This window comes from Macaca mulatta, chromosome 1 (genome assembly GCF_049350105.2).
Source record: "Macaca mulatta isolate MMU2019108-1 chromosome 1, T2T-MMU8v2.0, whole genome shotgun sequence".
NCBI classification, from domain to species: Eukaryota; Metazoa; Chordata; class Mammalia; order Primates; family Cercopithecidae; genus Macaca; species Macaca mulatta.
The window spans coordinates 111,205,242-111,226,461 of record NC_133406.1 but is presented as its reverse complement, the minus strand read 5'-3'; the positions used below and the strand labels follow the sequence as shown (position 1 = coordinate 111,226,461).

General features: G+C 47.6%; 3 protein-coding genes across 70 annotated transcripts in view; 2 read left to right on the top strand and 1 right to left on the bottom strand.

Annotated features, from left to right (window-relative positions):
* Positions 1-2,238, top strand: part of DAP3 (death associated protein 3) — a 192,457-nt gene extending 190,219 nt beyond the window's left edge. For 22 of the 40 annotated variants that reach the window (XM_077943971.1, XM_015111590.3, XM_077943977.1 and 19 more), the window contains 2 exons: positions 658-775; positions 1,867-2,238. In XM_077943971.1, coding sequence (XP_077800097.1) covers positions 658-775; positions 1,867-1,952 — 204 coding nt within the window. In that variant the 3' untranslated portion in view covers positions 1,953-2,238. Of the gene's footprint in view, positions 1-657; positions 1,723-1,866 lie in introns of all 40 variants that reach the window. The other 18 variants (XR_013397370.1, XR_013397362.1, XR_013397417.1 and 15 more) reach the window with 1 other exon arrangement.
* A 7,179-nt stretch (positions 2,239-9,417) lies between these two features.
* On the top strand, positions 9,418-13,679 carry LOC717923 (misato mitochondrial distribution and morphology regulator 1). 15 transcript variants are annotated; one of them, XM_077943733.1, is made up of 14 exons: positions 9,418-9,532; positions 9,625-9,760; positions 10,251-10,320; positions 10,426-10,501; positions 10,760-10,814; positions 10,951-11,038; positions 11,194-11,311; positions 11,397-11,531; positions 11,635-11,787; positions 12,066-12,197; positions 12,271-12,455; positions 12,683-12,787; positions 12,878-12,954; positions 13,283-13,679. In XM_077943733.1, exons 1-14 carry the CDS (start codon positions 9,449-9,451, stop codon positions 13,492-13,494), a joined length of 1,626 nt encoding a protein of 541 aa, XP_077799859.1. In that variant the 5' UTR covers positions 9,418-9,448; the 3' UTR covers positions 13,495-13,679. The 15 variants fall into 15 exon arrangements, with proteins under 15 accessions (XP_077799859.1, XP_077799855.1, XP_077799845.1 ...); XM_077943729.1 differs by having other exon boundaries at positions 12,878-12,987; XM_077943719.1 differs by having other exon boundaries at positions 12,878-12,987; positions 13,280-13,679.
* Positions 13,075-21,220, bottom strand: part of GON4L (gon-4 like) — a 104,336-nt gene continuing 96,190 nt past the window's right edge. For 11 of the 15 annotated variants that reach the window (XM_077942370.1, XM_077942414.1, XM_077942362.1 and 8 more), the window contains 7 exons: positions 20,547-20,690; positions 20,325-20,444; positions 17,442-17,555; positions 16,274-16,484; positions 15,014-15,641; positions 14,821-14,923; positions 13,075-14,102 (listed from right to left, as the gene is read on the bottom strand). In XM_077942370.1, the coding sequence (XP_077798496.1) occupies positions 13,953-14,102; positions 14,821-14,923; positions 15,014-15,641; positions 16,274-16,484; positions 17,442-17,555; positions 20,325-20,444; positions 20,547-20,690 (1,470 nt within the window). In that variant the 3' untranslated portion in view covers positions 13,075-13,952. Of the gene's footprint in view, positions 14,120-14,820; positions 14,924-15,013; positions 15,645-16,273; positions 16,485-17,441; positions 17,556-20,324; positions 20,445-20,546; positions 20,691-21,220 lie in introns of all 15 variants that reach the window. The other 4 variants (XM_077942366.1, XM_077942363.1, XM_077942354.1 and 1 more) reach the window with 2 other exon arrangements.

Sequence of the window (21,220 nt, the reverse complement as noted above, 5' to 3'; positions counted from 1 at the left end):
GTAGCCTTGAGTACATGCCACCATACCCAACCACGCTGAATGTTGTCTTTCTTTTTTTTTTTTTTTTTTTTTTTTAGAGGCAGGGTCTTAACTATGTTTTTGCCTAGGGTGGTCTTGAACTGCTCGCTTCAGGCCGGGCATGGTGGCTTATGCCTGTAATCCTAGCACTTTGGGAGGCCGAGGCAGGTGGATCACAAGGTCAAGAGATTGAGACCATCCTGGCTAACATGGTGAAACCCCGTCTCTACTAAAAATGCAAAAAAAAAAAAAAAAAATTAGCCGGGCGTGGCAGCGGGCGCCTGTAATCCCAGCTACTTGGGAGGTTGAGGCAGGAGAATGGTGTGAACCCGGGAGGCGGAGCTTGCAGTGAGCCGAGATCGCGCCACTGCACTCCAGCCTAGGCGACAGAGCGAGAGTCCGTCTCAAAAAAAAAAAAAAATATATATATATATATATATATATATAGTATCTGTAGCTGCGTAGAGCACGAGTAGCCAGACACCATATGTGGAATCCTGTATCAGGCAATGTTGCCAGAGAATGAGAAGTAGAGTTACATAGAAGAAAAACAAAGACTTTGCCTTCAAAGTGCTTAAGTAGTTTGTCTGGTGCCTTGTCCCTTAACTAATATGTTTCCTGATCCTTTTTCTTCCCCAGGAAGGATTTGATGCCCTGGATCCCTTTATTCCCATCCTGGTTTCCAACTATAACCCAAAGGAATTTGAAAGTTGTATTCAGTATTATTTGGAAAACAATTGGCTTCAACATGAGAAAGGTCCATCATTTAGTTTTTTCCTATCAGGGCTTTGTGATCACAGTAGAATCCCACTCAATCAGAGCCTTGATCTCTTCTTCCATCAACAACAGCCTTAATTTGTACTTTATCCTTTATCTTGACTTCTTTCTGGCTGATAAATGGTACAGAAAGGTGGGTGGAAGGTTGTTATGGTTTAATTTACAAAAGAGATTTTATCCCAAATGTTTCATGATAAAGAAGGGAGCAAAACCAACTCCATCCACTGGGCAGAGTTTCCAGGTAATTGGGTTCCTGCCACATTCTCCTTAATGAATTTATTCATTCAACAGACTTCACTTGAGAGATTCATTCTGGGACACCCACAGAATAATTCATACTGCACGAGGGCTACTCCAGCACCTAAGTAAATCTTTGCCACACCTGTCCTAGTAGATGTACAGAAATTAACTTCAGCACCATATTTCATCTACTCTGACTGAAAGCATTCCAGCTGTTCATTTATTTGCCCTTGACCTCACCTTTGAATATGAGAGGGGATATAGAAGAAAAGCTAAGGCTGTTCTATCACTAGATAATAGAAAGTTAATAGTAATTGGAGGCCTGGTGCAGTGGCTCACGCCTGTAATCTGCACTTTGGTAGGCCAAGGTGGGAGGATCACTTGACGTCGGCAGTTTGAGACCAGCCTGGTTTATACAGTGAGACCCTATTTCTATTGAAAAAAGCGAAAAAAAAAAAAAAGTACTAATTGGAATAGCTTATTAAAGGAGTACAGTGAAGAGTGTAAGACTAACTGCAGCATGTTAAGTTGGGACACACAATGGACAGATTTCTAAGAGTTGGGAGATGTGACAAAATCCTGACGTCCAGAAGACACTCTTGGAGTGGAAGGAGAGCTCCATGGTGGATTGGAGGAGTAGACACAGAAAAGGAAATAATGCATACAAAAGAAGAGTAGCTTGTTGGGGTAAGGGTCTAGAAGTAAGATTTCTTGGGAGATGATAATTACCTCAGAACGTAATTTGGATATAGTAGCCTCTGACTACACCATTTCCTGGGGAACACAGTGCAGCAGGAAACTGCCACTTACCTATGTTTGTCTCCATTTTAGCTCCTACAGAAGAAGGGAAAAAAGAGCTGCTGTTCCTAAGTAACGCGAACCCCTCGCTGCTGGAGCGGCACTGTGCCTACCTCTAAACCACGATCACAACATGTGAGGAAGACAGTGGACATCTGCTTTTGTCTGGACCTAGTGAGATGAGGAAGTCGGGCAGTACACAGGAAGAGGAGCCAGGCCCTTGTACCTAGGGGATTGGACAGGACTGCAGTTGGCTCTAGACCTGCATTAAAATGGGTTTCACTGTGAATGCGTGACAATAAGATGTTCCCTTGTTCCTGAAACTTCTATTGGTTTATTGGATGTGGTTTTTCACATTTAAGATAACTGTGGCTCTTTTCCTAAAAAATAAAATACCTTTCTAAAGTGTTGTGTTAGATTAATAATATGGAAGGAGTCTTTAGATTGGCCAAGTTGCATTTCTCTGATATTCCACTTGTTGCAGGTCAGAAGAGATCAATTCTACAGAAATTTCCAGTGGTTCTGTTGAGGTTTTATGGAATTCAGCATGTCAAAATTCACAGCTGGCTGGGCACAGTGGCTCATGCCTGTAATCCCAGCACTTTGGAAGCCCAAGGCGGGCAGACTGCTTGAGTTCAGGAGTTTGCAACCAGCCTGGGCAACATAGTAAAACCCTGTCTCTACTAAAACTACAAAAATTAGCCGGGCACGGTGGCATGCCCCTGTAATCCAAGCTATTCGGCAGGCTGAGGCAGGAGAATTGCTTCAACTTGGGAGGCAGATGTTGCAGTGAGCCGAGATTGCACTACTGCACTCCAGCCTGGGTAACAGAGCAAGACTCCCTCTCAAAAAAATAAAGTACACTGTGCTGTTTTACATGAGAGGCTTCAGCATCTAAGGATGTTGCTACCTGGGGGAAGTGGGGTCCTGGAAGGAATCCTGCATAGGTATGAGGAATAACAATAATGGAAAATCAGTTATCTTCCCCTTCTCCTAGTGCTTTTCTAAAAGGAATCTCTGTTACCAAATCTACACAAATATATATATGACCGGGCTTGGTGGCTCATGCATGTAATCCCAGCACTTTGGGAGGCTGAGGTGGGCAGATCACTTGAGGTCAGGAGTTCAAGACCAGCCTGGCCAACATGGTGAAACCCCGTCTGTACTAAAAATACAAAAAGCCAGGGGTGGTGGCACGCACCTCTAATCCCAGCTACTCGGGAGGCTGAGGCAGGAGACTCGCTTGAACCCAGGAGGCGGAGGTTGCAGTGAGCAGAGATAGCACCACTGCACTCCAGCCTGTGTGATACTCTCTCTATATATACACATATGTATATATATTATATGTATATATTATGAATATATTAGTATTACTATTAATATATTGTGTATTATACTATATACTACTTTGATATATATTAGAAATATATTTACTTTGATAGTGATATGTTACTATCAAAGTAATATATGTTATATATTGTGTGTGAAAATATATATTACTCATAATATTGGGTCCTGTAATGTATATGTATTACATATATTATATATATTTGTATATATATAATATATTTTTTATTTATATATTTTTAAGAGATAGTCTTGCCCTGTCTTCCAGGCTGGAGTGCAGTGGCATGATCACAGCTCACTGCAGCCCCAACTCCTGGGCTCAATCAGTCCTTTCGCCTCAGCCTCCCAAGTAACTTGGGACCACAGGTGTGTGCTACCACACCTGGCTAATTTTTTAGTGTTCGGTAGAGACAGAATGTAGGTTGGTTTCCCAGGCTAAGCAATATGGCAAAACCTCAGAGTGAGACCCAATCTCTAAATAAATAAATAATTTGAACAAAATAACTGCTAAATGTACACTAGAAACCATATTCCTGATGATAATTTAAAATATCTAAATGGAAAGATACTCCATGTTCATTGATTGGAGTACTCAATAGATGGCAGTTATTCCCATATTAACCTATAGATTCAATGCAATCATTATCAAAATTTCAGCAGGTTTTTTGGAAAACTGACCAAGCACGGTGGTCCATGCCTATAATCTCAGCACCTTGGGAGGCCAAGGTGGGCAGATCACTTGAGCCTAGGAGTTTGAGACCAGCCTGGGCAACATGGAGAAGCCTAGGCTCTACAACAAATACAAAAATTAGCCAGGTATGGTGGTGTGCACCTGTAGTTCCAGCTACTTGGGAGGCTGAGGCAGGAGGATCACTTGAACCCCAGAGCTTGAGGTTTCAGTGAGCCGTGATCATGCCACTGCTCTCCATCTTCAGCTGCAGAGTAAGACCCTGCCTCAAAAAACAAAAAAATTAAAAAGGGAAACTGACCTAAAGTTTATGTTTTTTAAAAATATTATTTTGAGACAGGGTCTCTCTGTTACCCAGGCTGGAATGTCAGGCTGCATTATAGCCTCAACCTTCTGGACTCAATCCTCCCACCTCAGCTCCACGAGTGGTTAGGACTACAGGCACACACCACCACTTGTGGCTAATTTTGATTTTTTTTTTTTTTAAATAATGATGGGATCTCACTATGTTGCCCAGGCTGGTCTCAAACTCCTGGGCTCAAGTGATCCACCTGTCTCAGCCTCCCAAATTGCTGGGTGTACAAGCGTGAATGACTTTGGCCAGCCTATAACCCCATCGTCTGTTTCTGGGAAGACCTAATGCACCCAAACACAATGCTACCTTCAATAGACAAATCTAAAATTGCAAATAAAAATTCAAAAGAGGGCCAGGTGTGGTGGTGCAGGTGGATCACCTGAGGTCAGGAGTTTGAGACCAGCCTGAGTAACATCATGAGCCAAGATCGCGCCACTGCACTCCAGCCTGGTGACAGTGCGAGACTCCGTCTCAAAAAAAAAAAAAGAGCCGGGTCCAGTGGCTCACGCCTGTAACCCCAGCACTTTGGGAGGCCGAGACGGGCGGATCACGAGGTCAGCAGATCGAGACCATCCTGGCTAACACGGTGAAACCCCGTCTCTACTAAAAATACAAAAAATTAGCCAGGCGCGGTGGCCGGCGCCTGTAATCCCAGCTACTCGGGAGGCTGAGGCAGGAGAATGGCGTGAACCCGGGAGGCGGAGCTTGCAGTGAGCCAAGATCGCGCCACAGCACTCCAGCCTGGGCGACGGAGCGAGCCTGTGTCTCAAAAAAAAATAATAATAGATTGAGTAGCATGATTAACACTTGTCCTAATGGAAGTATTTTTAAAAATTGAATCCCCAAACAACTTTTTTTTTTTTTTGTAGAAGTTCTTTTACATTCACGTAATATACTTTATTTATTTATTTTAATTTTATTTTATTTTAGTTTTTGAGACGGAGTCTCGCTCTGTCACCCAGGCTGGAGTGCAGTGGCACGATCTCGGCTCACTGCAAGTGCCGCCTCCCGGGGTTCATGCCATTCTCCTGCCTCAGCCTCCCGAGTAGCTGGGACTATAGATGCCCACCACCACACTCAGCTAATTTTTTTTGTATTTTTGGTAGAGATGAGGTTTCACCGTGTTAGCCAGGATGGTCTCGATCTCCTGACCTCATGATCCGCCCGCCTCAGCCTCCCAAAGTGCTGGGATTACAGGCGTGAGCCACCGTGCCCAGCCTCTACTTTATTTTTAATAGCCTAACTACAGTCATCCTTTTCTTTAACCCAGGAAGACAGAGAGAGAGCAACTGAAGTTGCCTAAAGCTGAACTTGGACATCACCAAGCCTCTAGAAAGGCAGAAGATTATGAAATAATGCTTTAATAAACATATTATTTAACAAGCATCTGTTGTTCTACAAAGTAGAAAATACATCAGGTCATTATTGTTGACCCTTGAACAATAACGTTTTTGGACTGCATGGGTCCATGGGTCCACTTAGTCATATATATATATATATATATTTTTTTTTAGACAGGGTCTCGCTCTGTTGCCCAGGCTGGAGTGCAGTGGCATGATCTTGGCTCACTGTAACCTCCGCAACCTAGGTTCAAGCTATCCTCCTGACTCAGCCTCCCTAGTAGCTGGGCTTACAGGTGCCCACCACCACACCCGACTAATTTTTGTATTTATAGCAGAGACAGGGTGTCACCATATTGGCCAGGCTGTTCTCAAACTCCTGACCTCAGGTGATCCACTCACTTCAGCCTCCCAAAGTGCTGGGATTACAGGTGTGAGCCACTGAGCCCGGCCTCGCAGATCTTTTTCAATAGAAGTTATATAGAGTGGACCTGCCTTTCTGGCCTCACCTTCCACCTGTCAAATCCCAAAACTTCTGAATGTACTTTCTTTTGAAACACATAAAGAACCTGTTTAAAATTGACTGACAATGGACCATAAACCAACTCAATATATTTCAAAGAATTTAAATCATACAGCCGTGTACTCTGATTCTAATACAATTTAAGGTAGAAACCAGTAACAAAAAGAGAAGTAGAAACTCACATGTCTGGAAATAAAAACATACTTTTCTGATGTGCCCATTGGTCAGGAAAATAAATCAGAATGGAATTGAGAAATTCAAATTAAACGATTGTGAAATTACTAAACACAAACTTAAACAAAAATTTTGTACATTGAAAATACTGGCTGGCAGGGCACGGTGACTCAGGCCTGTAATCCCAGCACTTTGGGAGGCCAAGGCAGGAGGATTCCTTGAGCCCAGGACTTCAAGACCAGCCTGGGCACCATAGTGAAACCTCATCTCCACCAAAAATGCAAAAATTGACCGGGCGCAGTGGCTCACGTCTGTAATCCCAGCACTTTTGGAGGCTAAAGCAGGCAGATCACCTGAGGTCAGGAGTTCAAGACCAGCCTGGCCAACATGGCAAAATCCTGTCTCTGCTAAAAAGTACAAAAATTAGCTGGGCGTGGTGGCAGGCACCTGTAATCCCAGCTACTCGGGAGGCTGAGGCAGGGAGATTGCTTGAACCCAGGAGGTGGAAGTTGCAGTGAGCTGAGATCACATCACTGCACTCCAGCCTGGGTGACAGAGTGAGACTCCGTCTCAAGAAAAAAAAAAAAAAAAGCAAAAATTAGCTGGATTCGTGATGGCGCACACCTGTAGTCCCAGCTACTTGGGGGGCTGAGGTGGGAGGATGGCTTGAGCCCAAGAGGTCGAAGTTGCAGTGAGCCGTGTTTGTGCCACTGCACTCCAGCTTGAGTGACAAAGTGAGATCCTATCTCAAAAAAATATTTTTAAAAAATATTAAATATTTAAAAATATTAAAATTGGCCAGGTGCAGTGGCTTACGCCTGTAATCCCAGCACTTTGGGAGACTGAGGCTGGCAGATCACGAGGTCAGGAATTCGAGACCAGCCTGGCCAACATAGTGAAACCCTGTCTCTACTAAGAATACAAAAATGAGCCAGGTGTGGTGGCGCGTGCCTGTAGTCCCAGCTACTCGGGTGTCTGAGGCAGGAGAATCACTTGAACCTGGGAAGTGGAGGTTGCAGTGAGCTGAGATCGTGCCATTGCCCTCCAGTCTGGGTGACAGAACGACACTCTGGCTAATTTTTGTGTTTTTAGAAGAGAGGGGGTTTGTCACGTTGGCCAGGCTGGTCTTGAACTCCTGACCTCAGGTGATCCACCTGCCTCAGCCTCCCAAAGTGCTGGGATTACAGGCATGAGCCACTACGCCAAACCCAGATCCAATATTTTAAAAGGATAATCAACAAAAATGAGTTTGGGATAATTTTAGGAATGCAAGATAGTATTACATGAAAATCAGACGATGTAAAGTATTCATTAGTGCAACAAAGGAAGGATAAAATAATGTAATTATCTCAGTGCGGAGAAAGCTGAAAAAACATTCAAATCTATTAATGACCAAAATTCTTAGCAAAACAGGAATACAGAACTTCCTTAAACTGCCAGAGTACCTACAGAAACTTTTCAGCCCACATCATACTTATAAGTGAAATGGTAGCTGCGCACAGTGCCTCACACCTGTAATCCCAACACTTTCAGAGGCCGAGGTGAGCAGATCGCTTGAGCTCAGGAGTTTGAGACCAGCCTGGGCAAGATGGTGAAACCCCATAAGTACAAAAAATACAAATTAGCCAGTGTGGTGGCCCATGCCTGTAATTGCAGCTACGTGGGAGGCTGCGGTGGGAGAATCGCTTCAGCCCAAGAGGTTGAGGCTGCAGTGAGCTAAGATTGCACCACTGCACTCCAGCCTGGGCAAGAGAGTGAGACCCTGTCTCTAAATAAACAAATAAGACTAAATAAATGTGGAATTACAAAGAGCTCAGAATAGACAAGAGAGTCTCAGATTTTATTTTTTATTTTCAGACGGAGTCTTGATCTGTCGCCCAGATTGGAGTGCAGTGGTGCTATCTCAGCTCACTGCAATCTCCGCCTCCTGGGTTCAAGTGATTCTCCTGCCTCAGCCTCCGGAGTAGCTGGGATTACAGGTGCCAATCACCATGCCCAACTAATTTTTGTATTTTTAGTAGAGACGGGGTTTCACTATGTTGACCAAGTTGGTCTAGAACTCTCGACCTCAGGTGGTCCGCCCAGCTCAGTCTCCCAGAGTGCTGGGATTACAGGCTTGAGCCACCGCGCCTGGCTTTTTTTTTTTTTTTTTTTCTTTTTTTTTGAGACAGGGTCTCGCTCTGTCACCCAGACAGGAGTGCAGTAGTGTGATCATAGGTCACTGTAGCCTCGAATTTTTGGGCCCAAGCAATCCTCCCACCTCAGCCTCCAGTTGGGACTACAGATGTGAGCTGCCTGGCTTTTTGAAAAATTATTTTATAGGGTGTCGGGGGCGGGTGTCTCACTAGGTTGCCCAGTCTGGAATTTCAGGACTCAAGCGATCCTCCTGCCTCAGCCTCCCAAAACCGGGGAATGCAGGCATGAGGCTTAGCGCCGGGCCAATATTTGCTTTATCTTTCTAAATATACACAAGGATGTTAATCATAGTGCCTAATAGCCCAAAATAGGAAACAATCCCAAAAGCTATTATCAGCAGAATATATTCTTTCTTTAGAATAGATCAGTGGTGGTGCAGCGATGAAAAATATAGATATATGCAAAAATATAAATTACATAAACCATATTGAACAAAAGACACCAACAGATACAGACTCTATTTACATAAGGTATTAGATACCAGAGACAGATAAATACATGTAAATGATAGAGATATGATAGCTAGGCCAGTCCACAGGGTATTAGTCCTGATCCGCGTGACTTCTGAAGACAGAGGGCATGGGAGGCTTTAGGGGAGCTTCCGCTTTTCTGGCGAGGTTTTATTTTTGCCCGGGGAGCTATCAGCCAGCGGAGATCTGTGAGAAGGGATAAGACCTCAGGGGAAGTACGAGGAAGAGCGTTCCGCGCGGCCCCTTCAGCGGCGGAGGCAGCGCCCAGCCCGCTCCAACGTGGAGCAGGAGCAACGGCGTGGCCCGTGGACCCCGCCCCTCGCAGGCAACCACAGAGAAGCCGGACTGCGCCACGTCTCGGAAGAGGCAGGAATCGGCGAATCGTTTCTCCAATAGAAAAGGATGTGTTTGCGGACCAATAGGTCGCCGAGAATGACACCCGCCCACGCGCCTGCTAAGCCAATCGGCTAGGAGCAGCGAGCGGCGGGGCTGGGTCGCTGCGGTCCCTTGGAGCCGCGCAGTATGGCGGGCGGGGCCCGGGAAGTGCTCACCCTGCAGTTGGGACACTTTGCCGGTTTCGTGGGCGCGCACTGGTGGAACCAGCAGGTGAGGTCGGCCGGCAGCTGCCCCCGAGGAGCCCTTCGGGATCTACAGTCCCGACGTTCAGCCGGCCTGCCTCGTCCTCTCTGCTTCCCCAGGATGCTGCGCTGGGCCGAGCAACCGATGCCAAGGAGTCGCCGGGAGAGCTGTGCCCCGATGTCCTGTATCGTACGGGCCAGACGCTGCACGGCCAGGATACCTGCACGCCGCGACTCATCCTCATGGATCTGAAGGGTGAGGTGGTGGCAGCGTCAGCCCGTGCCCTGTGTTTCCCTTCCGCGAGCCGAGCCCTTGCACTGCCGTTATCTTCAAGACCCTCCCACCTTACTGAGCTCAAGGACTGGAGATGAGCTGAGCACAGCATGCCAGCACCCGAGAGGCGCAGGACGGCAAAACTTTATTTTGCTCAAGAGCCATCTCGGGAATAGGCTGCTAGGCCCTAGAGACAGAGGACTTGAACTACAGCACTCCTGTCGGACCCTTGGATGTGGTTTTTGCCCCCGGTCCCACAGCTAATGACTAAGCTGAGAACGGAGAGATGGAATCTAGATGCTCCTAGGCCAAGGTTCCCCTGCCCGAACTAGTGTATATCCCAGAAAGCTTGGAAGAGCCAAGTGCTGGAGAGATGGTGACAGCAGGTTGTCAGGTGATCAGAGGAAGGTTAGCTAGACGGGGAGGGTGCCCCAGGCTTTGACCTAACTTTGTCTCTGTTATTTCTGTACAGGTAGTTTGAGCTCCCTAAAAGAGGAAGGTGGACTCTACAGGGACAAACAGTTGGATGCTGCAATAGCATGGTGTGTAATTGATGTGTGGATAAGGGTGGGGAACATGTATGTACATAGAACGCAGGAGAACTCATCAGAGTGAGGTTTCTTTGATCAATCTCCAATCTCTTTCAGGCAGGGGAAGCTCACCACACACAAAGAGGAACTCTGTCCCAAGAACCCTTATCTCCAGGACTTTCTGAGTGCAGAGGTGAGGGCCTCTGCCCTGAACTTTTTAACCCAGTGCTACAACCCGAGGGCCTCCATAGGGGCAGGTAAAAGGGGATTTTAATCACTTTAAATGTCCTAGAATGATATTTTGGGAAAAAGCACTTCTTTTCCTAAGGACCACGACTCGGTGAACAGAAAGGAGGCTGTGCGGTGTGGCCAGCCAACTCAAGAAGGATGAACCAGCCTTTATCTCTAAACTGCCCGGAACTAAATGTAGATTTTTCTTCACCCCTCCCAGGGAGTGCTGAGTAGTGATGGTGTTTGGAGGGTCAAATCCATTCCCAATGGCAAAGGTGAGACTTCTCCAGATACTGATGGATGCGGGTCTGGGTAGAGCAGAAACATGGAAAAAGGTACATTTCCTCTGTTTGTCTTCAGGTTCCCCACCACTCACCACCGCTACAACTCCAAAACCACTTATCCCTACAGAGGCCAGCATCAGGGTCTGGTCAGACTTCCTCAGAGTCCATCTCCATCCCCGGAGCATCTGTATGATTCAGAAGTACAACCATGATGGGTATGGGGACCCCAGAGGCTGTGAGGCAAGAAACGTGGGTCCCCACCAATGCAGGATGAAGCTCTTGAGGCCATCTTCCCTGCCCTCCCCCAGGACAAGAGGTTGAGGAGCTGAGGGAAGAGATGTAAGTCTTGGATTGTGTTTACTTGTGGCAGGGAAGCAGGTCGGCTGGAAGCTTTTGGCCAAGGGGAAAGTGTCCTAAAGGAACCCAAGTACCAGGAAGAGCTGGAGGACAGGCTGCACTTCTACGTGGAGGAATGTGACTACTTGCAGGTAGCGGCGTGGCAACGTGCACTCCAGGGTAGAAGCTCTTCTCATCCTACTCCCTAACTATTTTTCATCACTCACCTCCGCTCAGGGCTTCCAGATCCTGTGTGACCTGCACGATGGCTTCTCTGGGGTAGGCGCGAAGGCGGCAGAGCTGCTACAAGATGAATATTCAGGGCGGGGAATAATAACGTGGGGCCTGCTACCTGGTCCCTACCATCGTGGGGTGAGTGGAACTTGGAGGAGTAAGCAGTCACACGGTGGGGAGGGAGAAATGAGAATCCCAGGGGGAGAGTTGCTTAATGCAAACTACTCTTTTTCTTCACCAGGAGGCCCAGAGAAACATCTATCGTCTATTAAACACAGCTTTTGGTCTCGTACACCTGGCTGCTCACAGCTCTCTCGTCTGTCCTTTGTCCTTGGGTGGGAGCCTGGGCCTGCGACCTGAGCCACCTGTCAACTTCCCTTACCTGCATTACGATGTAAGTCTCGGTGCTCGTTCTGACTGCAGCAGGCTACGGGGCCTCCTCATACTCCTAGTCAGCCGCTGTCTGTTACTGGCTCTGTTCCTGAGGCCCGAGCTTGAACTCAGCTGTGATGTGGCCTCTCAGATCACACTGTCCTATGCCCTATGCTTGTCCAGCCAGAGGCCAGACATACCCCTGCTTTGTCCCCTGGATCTTTCTGGTGTTAATATTCTGCCTCCACACATTCTTTTCCAGGCCTGAGGCCAAGTGCCCCTCTTGGTGTCTTCTTACAGGCCACTCTGCCCTTCCACTGCAGTGCCATCCTGGCTACAGCCCTGGACACAGTCACTGTTCCTTATCGCCTGTGTTCCTCTCCAGTTTCCATGGTTCATCTGGCTGACATGCTGAGCTTCTGTGGGAAAAAGGTATGAAGCTTTGTGAGGGGTTGGGTCAGTGCTGAGAAAATGTCCTCTAACGTGTTCTCTTCCTTCTCTTTAGGTGGTGACAGCAGGAGCAACCATTCCTTTCCCCTTGGCTCCAGGCCAGTCCCTTCCTGATTCCCTGATGCAGTTTGGAGGAGCCACCCCATGGACCCCACTGTCTGCATGTGGGGAGCCTTCTGGAACACGTTGCTTTGCCCAGTCAGTGGTGCTGAGGGGTATAGACAGAGCATGCCACACGAGGTGAGAGCTGTTGGTCCTTAGGAACCCTTGTCAGATTTTTGTTTCATATCCTTTTCCCCCTAATTTCTCTGGGACATTCTAATGATATTGTTCCCTCCCCACCCCTTAAAAAGGAAGCAAAAAGAAATTTTTTTTTGGATCCAGCTGATGGCCTGAAAACATAAGAATTCTTAGTTTCTTATTCATGCTGCCACAGCCTAATGGTGGTTTTGGCTTTGTTCTGGCAGCCAGCTCACCCCAGGGACACCTCCACCCTCCTCCCTTCACGCATGTACCACTGGGGAAGAAGTCTTGGCTCAGTATTTACAACAGCAGCAGCCTAGAGTCATGAGGTCAGTGTAACGGTTGCTCCTGCCCTTCTTGCCAACCTCAACCCTCCTGTGACTTCTTACGCGCTTAGCGTCTGTTCTCTGCCCCCACAGTTCTTCCCATCTGCTGCTGACTCCCTACAGGGTGGCTCCTCCTTACCCCCACCTCTTCTCAAGCTGCAGTCCACAGGGTATGGTTCTGGATGGTTCCCCCAAGGGAGCAGGTATGTAGGAGGTAAAGAAAACTGAGATTTCAAGTATGGGCGAGTTTTTACTATCTCCGTTCCTGGATTAAAAGTGCTGAAAAAGTCCACAGTTAAACATTCTTTTATTCACCCTATGGCTCCCAAGAAAAGCATTCTTCTTCTGGAGTACTGGTGTACTAAGGGGACAGTACACCAAATTTGTTGAGTTTACAATCAAGTCTACTAAGGTTGGACTTCCTTATCGGTTTGATAGAGTCCCAGGGCAGAATAATCATCCATCTACAGGTCTCTCTTTCCTCTCCCTCCTCAGCAGTGGAGAGCATCCCAGTGTTTGGGGCACTGTGTTCCTCTTCGTCCCTGCACCAGACCCTGGAAGCCTTGGCCAGAGACCTCACCAAACTCGACTTGCGGCGCTGGGCCAGCTTCATGGATGCTGGAGTGGAGCACGATGACGTAGCAGAGCTCCTGCAGGAGCTACAAAGCCTGGCCCAGTGCTACCACGCTGGTGACAGCCTCGTGGACTAACGTTCCCAGTGTGGGAGAGAGGAGCTAGTGTGCAATAAACACAGCTGGATGCAGGAGCCCAGTGTCTTCGTGCAGAGGAGCTCAATGTTGCAGGACTAGCTACACCAACATATGCACTTTTTACATTTAGAAACACTGTGATTAGACCACAGAACAATAAATATGTGCCATCAGACCAAAAAAAAGTAGAGAAAGGAGCTGAGCTCCACTCTCACTCGATGCTATTTACAGAGGAGATCTGTAAGGTCTTCATAAAAGACCTTGAATGGTGCCTAGGATGGCAGAGCCCCTGGGTCCTACTCCATCCTCCAGCCTTTGTCCTCGTCCTGGGCTCCTCTCCCGGTCTGTAAACTGGGCGCAAGGACTGTACAAGCAGAGTACAACTACCCTCCTGCCTAATGACAGGGCACCTGCTGGGTTTGGTCCTGTGTAGATGATACCCAAGTATTCCCAGAGTCTCATTCATCCAGCTCCTCTTCAGACAGAAGGTCCCCACGGTCAGACAGCTGGTCTGCATTGCTGGTACTGGTTGCATCATCCTCATCCTCAGAGCTGGCTTCACAGGCAGTGTGGAAGAGCTGCATGAGTTCTCGAAAACGGTGGGAGACCTAAGAAAGGCGAAGGGCTGTATTCGCTGATCCTTAGTAACATGTTAACATTTATGAAGCACTATATATTGATTTGCAAAATCTTTTATGTATTCAACACAGCAAGGTTGGGAGAGCTATGTCATTATAGCTAAGGAAACTCAAGAGGCTAAATGTTTTGTCCAAAGTCACACGCCTCCTAAAAACAGAATGGCCGGCACGGTGGCTCACACCTGTAATCCCAGCACTTTGGGAGGCCGAGGCAGGCGGATCACTTGAGGTCAGGAGTTTGAGACCAGCCTGGCCAACATGGTGAAACCGTGTCTCTACTAAAAATACAAAAATTGGTCGGGTGGCGGGCGCCTGTAATCCCAGCTATTCGGGAGGCTGAGGCAGGAGAATTGCTTGGACCCAGGAGGCAGAGGTTGCAGTGAGCTGAGATCATGCCAGCACTCCAGCCTGGGCGACAGAGCAGGACTCCGGCTCAAAAACAAAAAAGAAAAGAAAAAGCTAGAATGGAAACTGGGGCTTCCACAGGAAGGACAAAATGCAGTCAGTGTCCTTTCTCCTGTCCTAGAACCACTACCACCCTGATGAGTCAAGCCTTTCCTTAGATCAGACCTTTACAAAAACCACTTACTGTCTTGGATGTGAAAGCTCCTTCTTTGGCCTTTCTATCTCTTTGTTGGCCACCTTGTCCTCTTTTTACTGGGTCTTCTCCACCCCCACTCCCACTTACCTCAGCAGGTGTCTTATTTCCCAGCTGCTGGGAGATGATGCTGAAGGTCTGTGGCTGTGCCCCTTGCTCCTGGCACATGGTGAGGATCACACGGTCAGCTTCCCTGTAACCCAGGTATCATGATTAACCCTAGGGAGCCACATGGATGTGGTCTATGCTCTTTTCCAAACACACGTCATCCACCCTTACCTACCTTGTCCACAGGACAACCTTTTCCCCAGTGGAGCTGACCTTGCTGTTGTTGGCACACACTGTAGCTTCTGTGGCCTTTGGCTGCTGCTCCCCCTCTGGACCCTTGCCCTGTGTTCCACTGTCTTTAGACAAACCCCCTCTAGGGGCTTTGGGAGAAGTCTCTGACGTGTCAATTCCTGATGGAGATTCATGGACAGGGGATGTCCTGTCTCTTGTCTTCACCCTACCTCTGCTTGAGGGCAGCCATCTCTCTTGAGTGTCTGGTTTCCCGGACACATGTCTTCTCCCTGCATCTCTGGTCTTTGAGGAAACAGGACTCAGGAAGGAAGCATGGGGTTCCACGGTACCAGGCAATTGCTCAGTTTCTGATGCATCCCAGACCAGCATCAAAGCCTCTGACTCACCCACTGCCTTTTGGCCCTCCCTCTCTTTCTGAAGTCTGGGGGATGCCTTGGGGCAGGAGAGAACCTCAGGCCCAACCTGGTTTCTCTTAACAGTGTACAGTACAGCTCCAGTTTTGGGGGGAAATTGAGGAGTCTCTGGTGAATGAGGTGGTGGGCCATCCAGGAGGAGCCGTTCTGTAAGAGTCACTTCTCGAGGGGACGGCAAAGTGCCCCCCACTGGCAATCCTGCTTAGGAGGAAAATAAGGATCTCAGGGCACTGTCAGGATCAAGATGCACCTAAGCACGAGAAATTACCACAGGTCACTGTGGCCAGGTACTGTGCAAAAATTCCAATACAAAAGAGGGCCGGGCATGGTGGCTCACACCTATAATGCCTGCACTTTGGGAAGCCAAAGTGGTGGGATCGCTTGAGGCCAGGAGTTTGAGACTAGCCTGGGCAATATGGTGAGATCCCATCACTACAAAAATTATAAATAATAAAAGAGTTGGGTGGAGGTGGGGGGGCAAAGTGTCACTTATGCAAAGATATAAAGTCCTACTGCCAAAGCTGAGAATGGCCCAGTCTTTACGATGTATAGATTATAGTAGATTTGGAGATGGAGGAAGGGTTTTAGGAATGGAAAGAAAAGACAATGTTGAATCGCGTGAAATTTGTGGCATTCTTAATTCTGCAAGAGGAGTGAGGCCATAGGACAGAAAAAGCCTGAACAGGAGAAGGGCTTCCTATGGGTACATCAGTGAAAGAGGTGGTATATCCATCCCTGAAAAGGCTATTTATCCAGGCTCATGGAGGTTCCTGTCTGGAGTACAGGAGAATGAGACAGGAACAGAAGGGCTGGGTTGGCAGATCACTCACCTGAAACAGGCATCTCTCCCTTTCTGGTGGTCCTGACAGTCCTGCTCTGGGTGGCCTCAGTGCTCTCCCGCTCCTCTGGGGCTTCCTCTTCCGTCACATCCTTGCCCTGCCCAGCTTCCTTAGTTCCAGGCATAGGACTAGCCTCTCGGTGGGGGCTACTGCCCACCAACTCATGGGGTTCCTTGCTCTTGTAGGATTTGCTGTCACAGACCTGCAGGGATGGTCTACTGGGTCAAAGGTGTCCTGACCGCCTATGTCTTTGATTGGGGCACACTAAAGGAAGAAGCTCTGCCTGATGCTCACCAAGTCAACCCACACGCATGTCTGCTCCAACAATTTTGTTGACAGAGTTTCAACTAGGTGCAGTGGTACATGCCTATAAACCTAGCTACTTGGGAGGCTAAGGGGTGAGGATCACTTGAGCCCAAGGGTTCAAGATCAGCCTGGGCAACATAGTGAGACTCTCTCAAATGACAACAAAAAGAAAAGATAGACAGGGTCTCAGATGACACAGATTATCTTGCCCAGGCTGGAGTGCAGTGGCTGTTTACACAAGCATGACCATGGTGGTACACTACAGCCTCAGACTCCTGGGCTCAAGTGATCTCCCAGGTGAGCCTCCGGAGTCCTCTGTTGCCCAGCTACTCCTCTAAGGATTTGATTTTTTTTCTTTTTTAAACACGGTCTCACTGTCACCCAGGCTGGAGCTCAGTGGTATCATCATGGTTCACTGCAACCTCTGCCTCCCTGCTCCAAGGATTTTAAATTGCCCAGAATAGAGTATTGGATTCCACAACTCCTTCTCTTACTAAGAACTGTGTTTTTCCTGCCAACCAACTCCACTCTAGAGAACCAGGATTACTTGTAGAGACTATTTTCATGACAGAGGTTTATTTCATTTTCTAATACCTGAGGGAAATATTTTAACTGGTAATTTGTTTTTCCAATTCCAAAAGTTTTACAGAATTCTCCTTAAAAAACAAAATCACGTATTTGTAGCAGATTCCATTTATTTTGCATACGTACACATATATGTGTACTGACTGTTTTATATATATATATATATATGCCTTTTTAGGAATTCAGTAAGGTACAATTCTTGATAGCAAACAATGCCCCCAGCAGCTCTGATACCCCTTAGGACCAGTACCCTTGATACTTTCCTCACCTTGCTGCTACAGTGGCTACAGCTCCGCCTTTTGCTCTTCTTCAACTTGGAATCTGGACCTCCTTCGTGGCAGGAGCAGGCACAGTCCTTGGTCCCATCTGGCCACTCAGTCTCCTAGGAGATACTTGGGCTTGATTAGCTGCCAAGTTTTTTTTGTGTTTTTTTTTTTTTTTTTTAGACAGAGTCTCACTCTGTGGCCCAGGCTGGAGTGCAGCAGCACGGTGTTGGCTCACCACAACCTCCACCTCCCGGGTTCAAGCGATTCTCCTGCCTCGGCCTCCTGAGTAGCTGGGATTACAGGCACGTACGACCACACTTGGCTAATTTTTCTATTTTTAGTAGAGACAGCGTTTCACCATGTTGGTCAGGCTGGTCTCAAACTCCTGACCTCGTGATCTGCCCCCCTCAGAGTCCCAAAATGCTAGGATTACAGGCATAAGCCACCATGCCTGGCCATATTTTTGGTACCAAGAAAGGAAGCTAAAGTTGTGAGCCATATGAGCACAACACAGCCCACCCTCTCCCCATGTCTTTTTTTTTTTTTTTTTTTGAGACAGGGTCCGGCTCTGTCACCCAGGCTAGAGTGCAGTGTCACATTCATGGCTCACTGCAACCTCTGCCTGCTGGGCTCAAGTGATTTTCCCACCTCAGCCTTCCAAGTAGCTGGGACTGCACACCACGCCTAGCTAATTATTATTATTTTGTTTTTTTGTTTGAGACAGAGTCTCGCTCTCTCTGCCAGGCTGGAGTGCAGTGGTGCGAGCTCAGCTCAGTGCAACCTCCGCTCCCTGGGATCAAGCGATTCCCGTGTCTCAGCCTCCCAAGTAGCTGGGATTACAGGTGCATGCCACCACGCCCATCTAATTTTTTTTTGTATTTTTCGTGAGATGGGATTTCGCCATGTTGACCAGGCTGGTTTCGAACTCCTGACCTCAAGTAATCCACCCACCTTGGCCTTGCAACGTGCTGGGATTACAGGCGTAAGCCACAGCACCTAGCCTATGGCGAATTTTTGTATTTTTAGTAGAGATAGGAATTCGCCATCTTACTCTGGCTGGTCTTGAACTCCTGACCTCAAGTGATCCACCCACCTTGACCTCCCAAAATGTTGGGATTACAGGTGTGAGCCACCACTCCTGGACCCCTTCCTCTTTTATGTATCAACTTCTCACATTGCCTGGGGACATCAATAGCCCGAACTAGATTAAGGTCTATTATGAATCCCTGAAACAATCCCTAAATGACCTAAAGACTGACATATCCCAATTGCCCCAGATGTTTCAAGAAATATTTAAGTCAGACAAAATCTGAGGCAAAGTCACTGGAGACCTCCATCATGAGACACAATGTCTTTGTTTCTGTCTCTCTGTGCCTTCAGCTCTCCCATCTCTTCCAATCCCCTTGAGAACTTTGTACCCATGGAAGGCCCACTCAGTGATACTCTGTTTAATAAACCCAAGACATAAGTACCATTATCATCCCAATTTATGATGAAGAAACCGAAACAAAGAGAGGTTAAATAAGTTTCTCAAGGTCATACAGCTACTAAGAAGCAGTTTCTCCCCAGGAAAGAGAAAAAACATTTGGTCAGGAAACATGAATTAAAAAAAAAAAAAAATACTACTTGAAGAGCAGTGACAACCAGTAGACTCTGCAGCTGGCTTACCTGAGGAGTTCATATCCTAGCCCTGCCACTTACTAAATATAAGACCCTGACAGCAGCCTCTCTGTGTCAGTTATGTCTTCTGTAAAATGCAAACAAGAGCAATCTCTCCATAGGATTACTGTGAGAATCAAATGTGTCAATAATCCATTAAAATACTTCGCAGCAATGCCTGTCACTTTGTAATACAACTAAGTATTAGCTTCTATCATTATTATTAATATGGGAAATCTTGTTTCTACTTTTTTTTTTTAACAACAAGCTCATCCTCAATTGGCTCTATTTTCTCACATGAGCAAAAACGAAAAAGTTGAGGCCGGGCGTGGTGGCTCACGCCCGTAATCCCAGAACTTTGGGAGGCCAAGATGGGCGGATCACGAGGTCAGGAGATCGAAACCATCCTGGCTTACATGGTGAAACCCCGTCTCTACTAAAAATACAAAAAATTAGCCAGGCGTGGTGGCGGGCGCCTGTAGTCCCAGCTACTCGGGAGGCAGGAGAATGGCGTGAACCTGGGAGGCACAGCTTGCAGTGAGCCGAAATCATGCCACTGCACTCCAGCCTGGGAGACAGAGTGAGACTCTGTCACAAAAAAAAAAAAAAAAAAAAGAAAAGAAAAAATTGAATTAAGGGTAATAACTCTGAGCTAGAGAGAAAAGGGGAAGAAACAAATCCTTCTAACTAGGGAATCCTAAGGCCCCTGCAACAACGGCACTGTTTTCCCAAAGGCTCTGCATGTCTGTCTCAGCCTGACCTTTGGTTTGTTCTCCATGATTGTCTCAGATCCTAGAGTCTTTCAACTAGAAACCTTGGGCCATAGTAAGCCAGAGAAATGATTAGTGAGAAAACGCAAGGCTTGATTCATGAAACATAGATGCTTTTCAATAACCTGGCATACCTTATCATAATTTTAGGCCGGGCACAGTGGCTCACACCTGTAATCCCAGCACGTTGGGAGGCCGAGGCGGGTGGATCACTTGAGGTCAGGAGTTCGAGACCAGCCTAGCCAACATGGTGAAAACTCATCTCTACCAAAATTACAAAAATGTGCTGGGCGTGGTGGCATGTGTCTGTAATTCCAGTTATTTGAGAGGCTGAGGTGGGAGAATCGCTCGAATCTGGGAGGTGGAGGTTGCAGTGAGCCAAGATTACACCACTGCACTCTAGCTTGGGTGACAGAGCGAGATTCTGTCTCAAAAACAAACAAACAAAGAAAATACCTTATCATGATTTTGGACCCCGATCTCTTTTTTTCTCTTGTTCTTTGAGGCTGTGGGTATCTTGGGAGGCTCCTCCTCTTCTTCCACATCAGGCAGGGCCACTTCTTCAAAGCCATCAAACTGAGAAGGAGTTGGTGCTGCTCAGCACAGACACCAGGCCAATATCCCTCCCACGTGTGGCCTCCCCCCTTCATAAGGCTACAGCAGCCTCAGGGCCTATACCTCATACTCCTTCTCCTCAGTCCAATTGATCTCTTCAAAGTCACCCATCCGGCTAGCTGCTGGGCGCAAGTGGTCAAAGAAGATAGAAAACTCATCCTGTAGGTGGTCGTGGCCCTTGAGGAGCTGCCACATCTGTGTCTTGAGCTGAGGAGAATCACAGAGGGAAAGAGGAAGTCTCCAGAGCCTCTCTAGGCTACCCTTCCCAACCAATCCCATATACCTCCATGTTCTGCTTTCCTAGTCAACTGGGAAACACACAGAGACTCTGCCTGGTAACAAAGAACACTAAAACTTTCTCTTCCTCCTTAGCTGCCTACAGGGTAAGGGTACTAATACTAGATTTGACTCCTAACGATCCCACTCTCCACTCTGCCCTACTGGTCTCCAGCTAGGACACTACCCCAAGCAGAGCAAAGAGGTAAGGCCCCTCCCAGGCCCTAGAACCTCCGTCCTTGAACATCCCTTCCAGGACATCCATGGCATTCCTGAGCCTGTGAAGATTAGACAGGCTCTGGTTTCAGGTAGCAATCCCTCCCTACCCCAGTGCTTTATGCTTTGGGTAAGCCTAAAAAGTCCTTGCCTTGTTCATCTCCTCCAGGAAGCCCATGACACTCCAGAGGCAAAAAGGTATGGAGTAGGTTGGGGAAAGAGACAAGGGAAAGGCCTAAGGCCCA

Bases quoted from the DNA above. Each gene is read 5' to 3' on its own strand.
- LOC717923 (XM_077943690.1), top strand. From the start codon at position 9,449: ATGGCGGGCGGGGCCCGGGAAGTGCTCACCCTGCAGTTGGGACACTTT. The intron at 9,533-9,624 runs GTGAGGTCGGCC...CTGCTTCCCCAG, and splicing joins CGCACTGGTGGAACCAGCAG to GATGCTGCGCTGGGCCGAGC. The intron at 10,815-10,899 runs GTGAGACTTCTC...GTTTGTCTTCAG, and splicing joins ATCCATTCCCAATGGCAAAG to GTTCCCCACCACTCACCACC.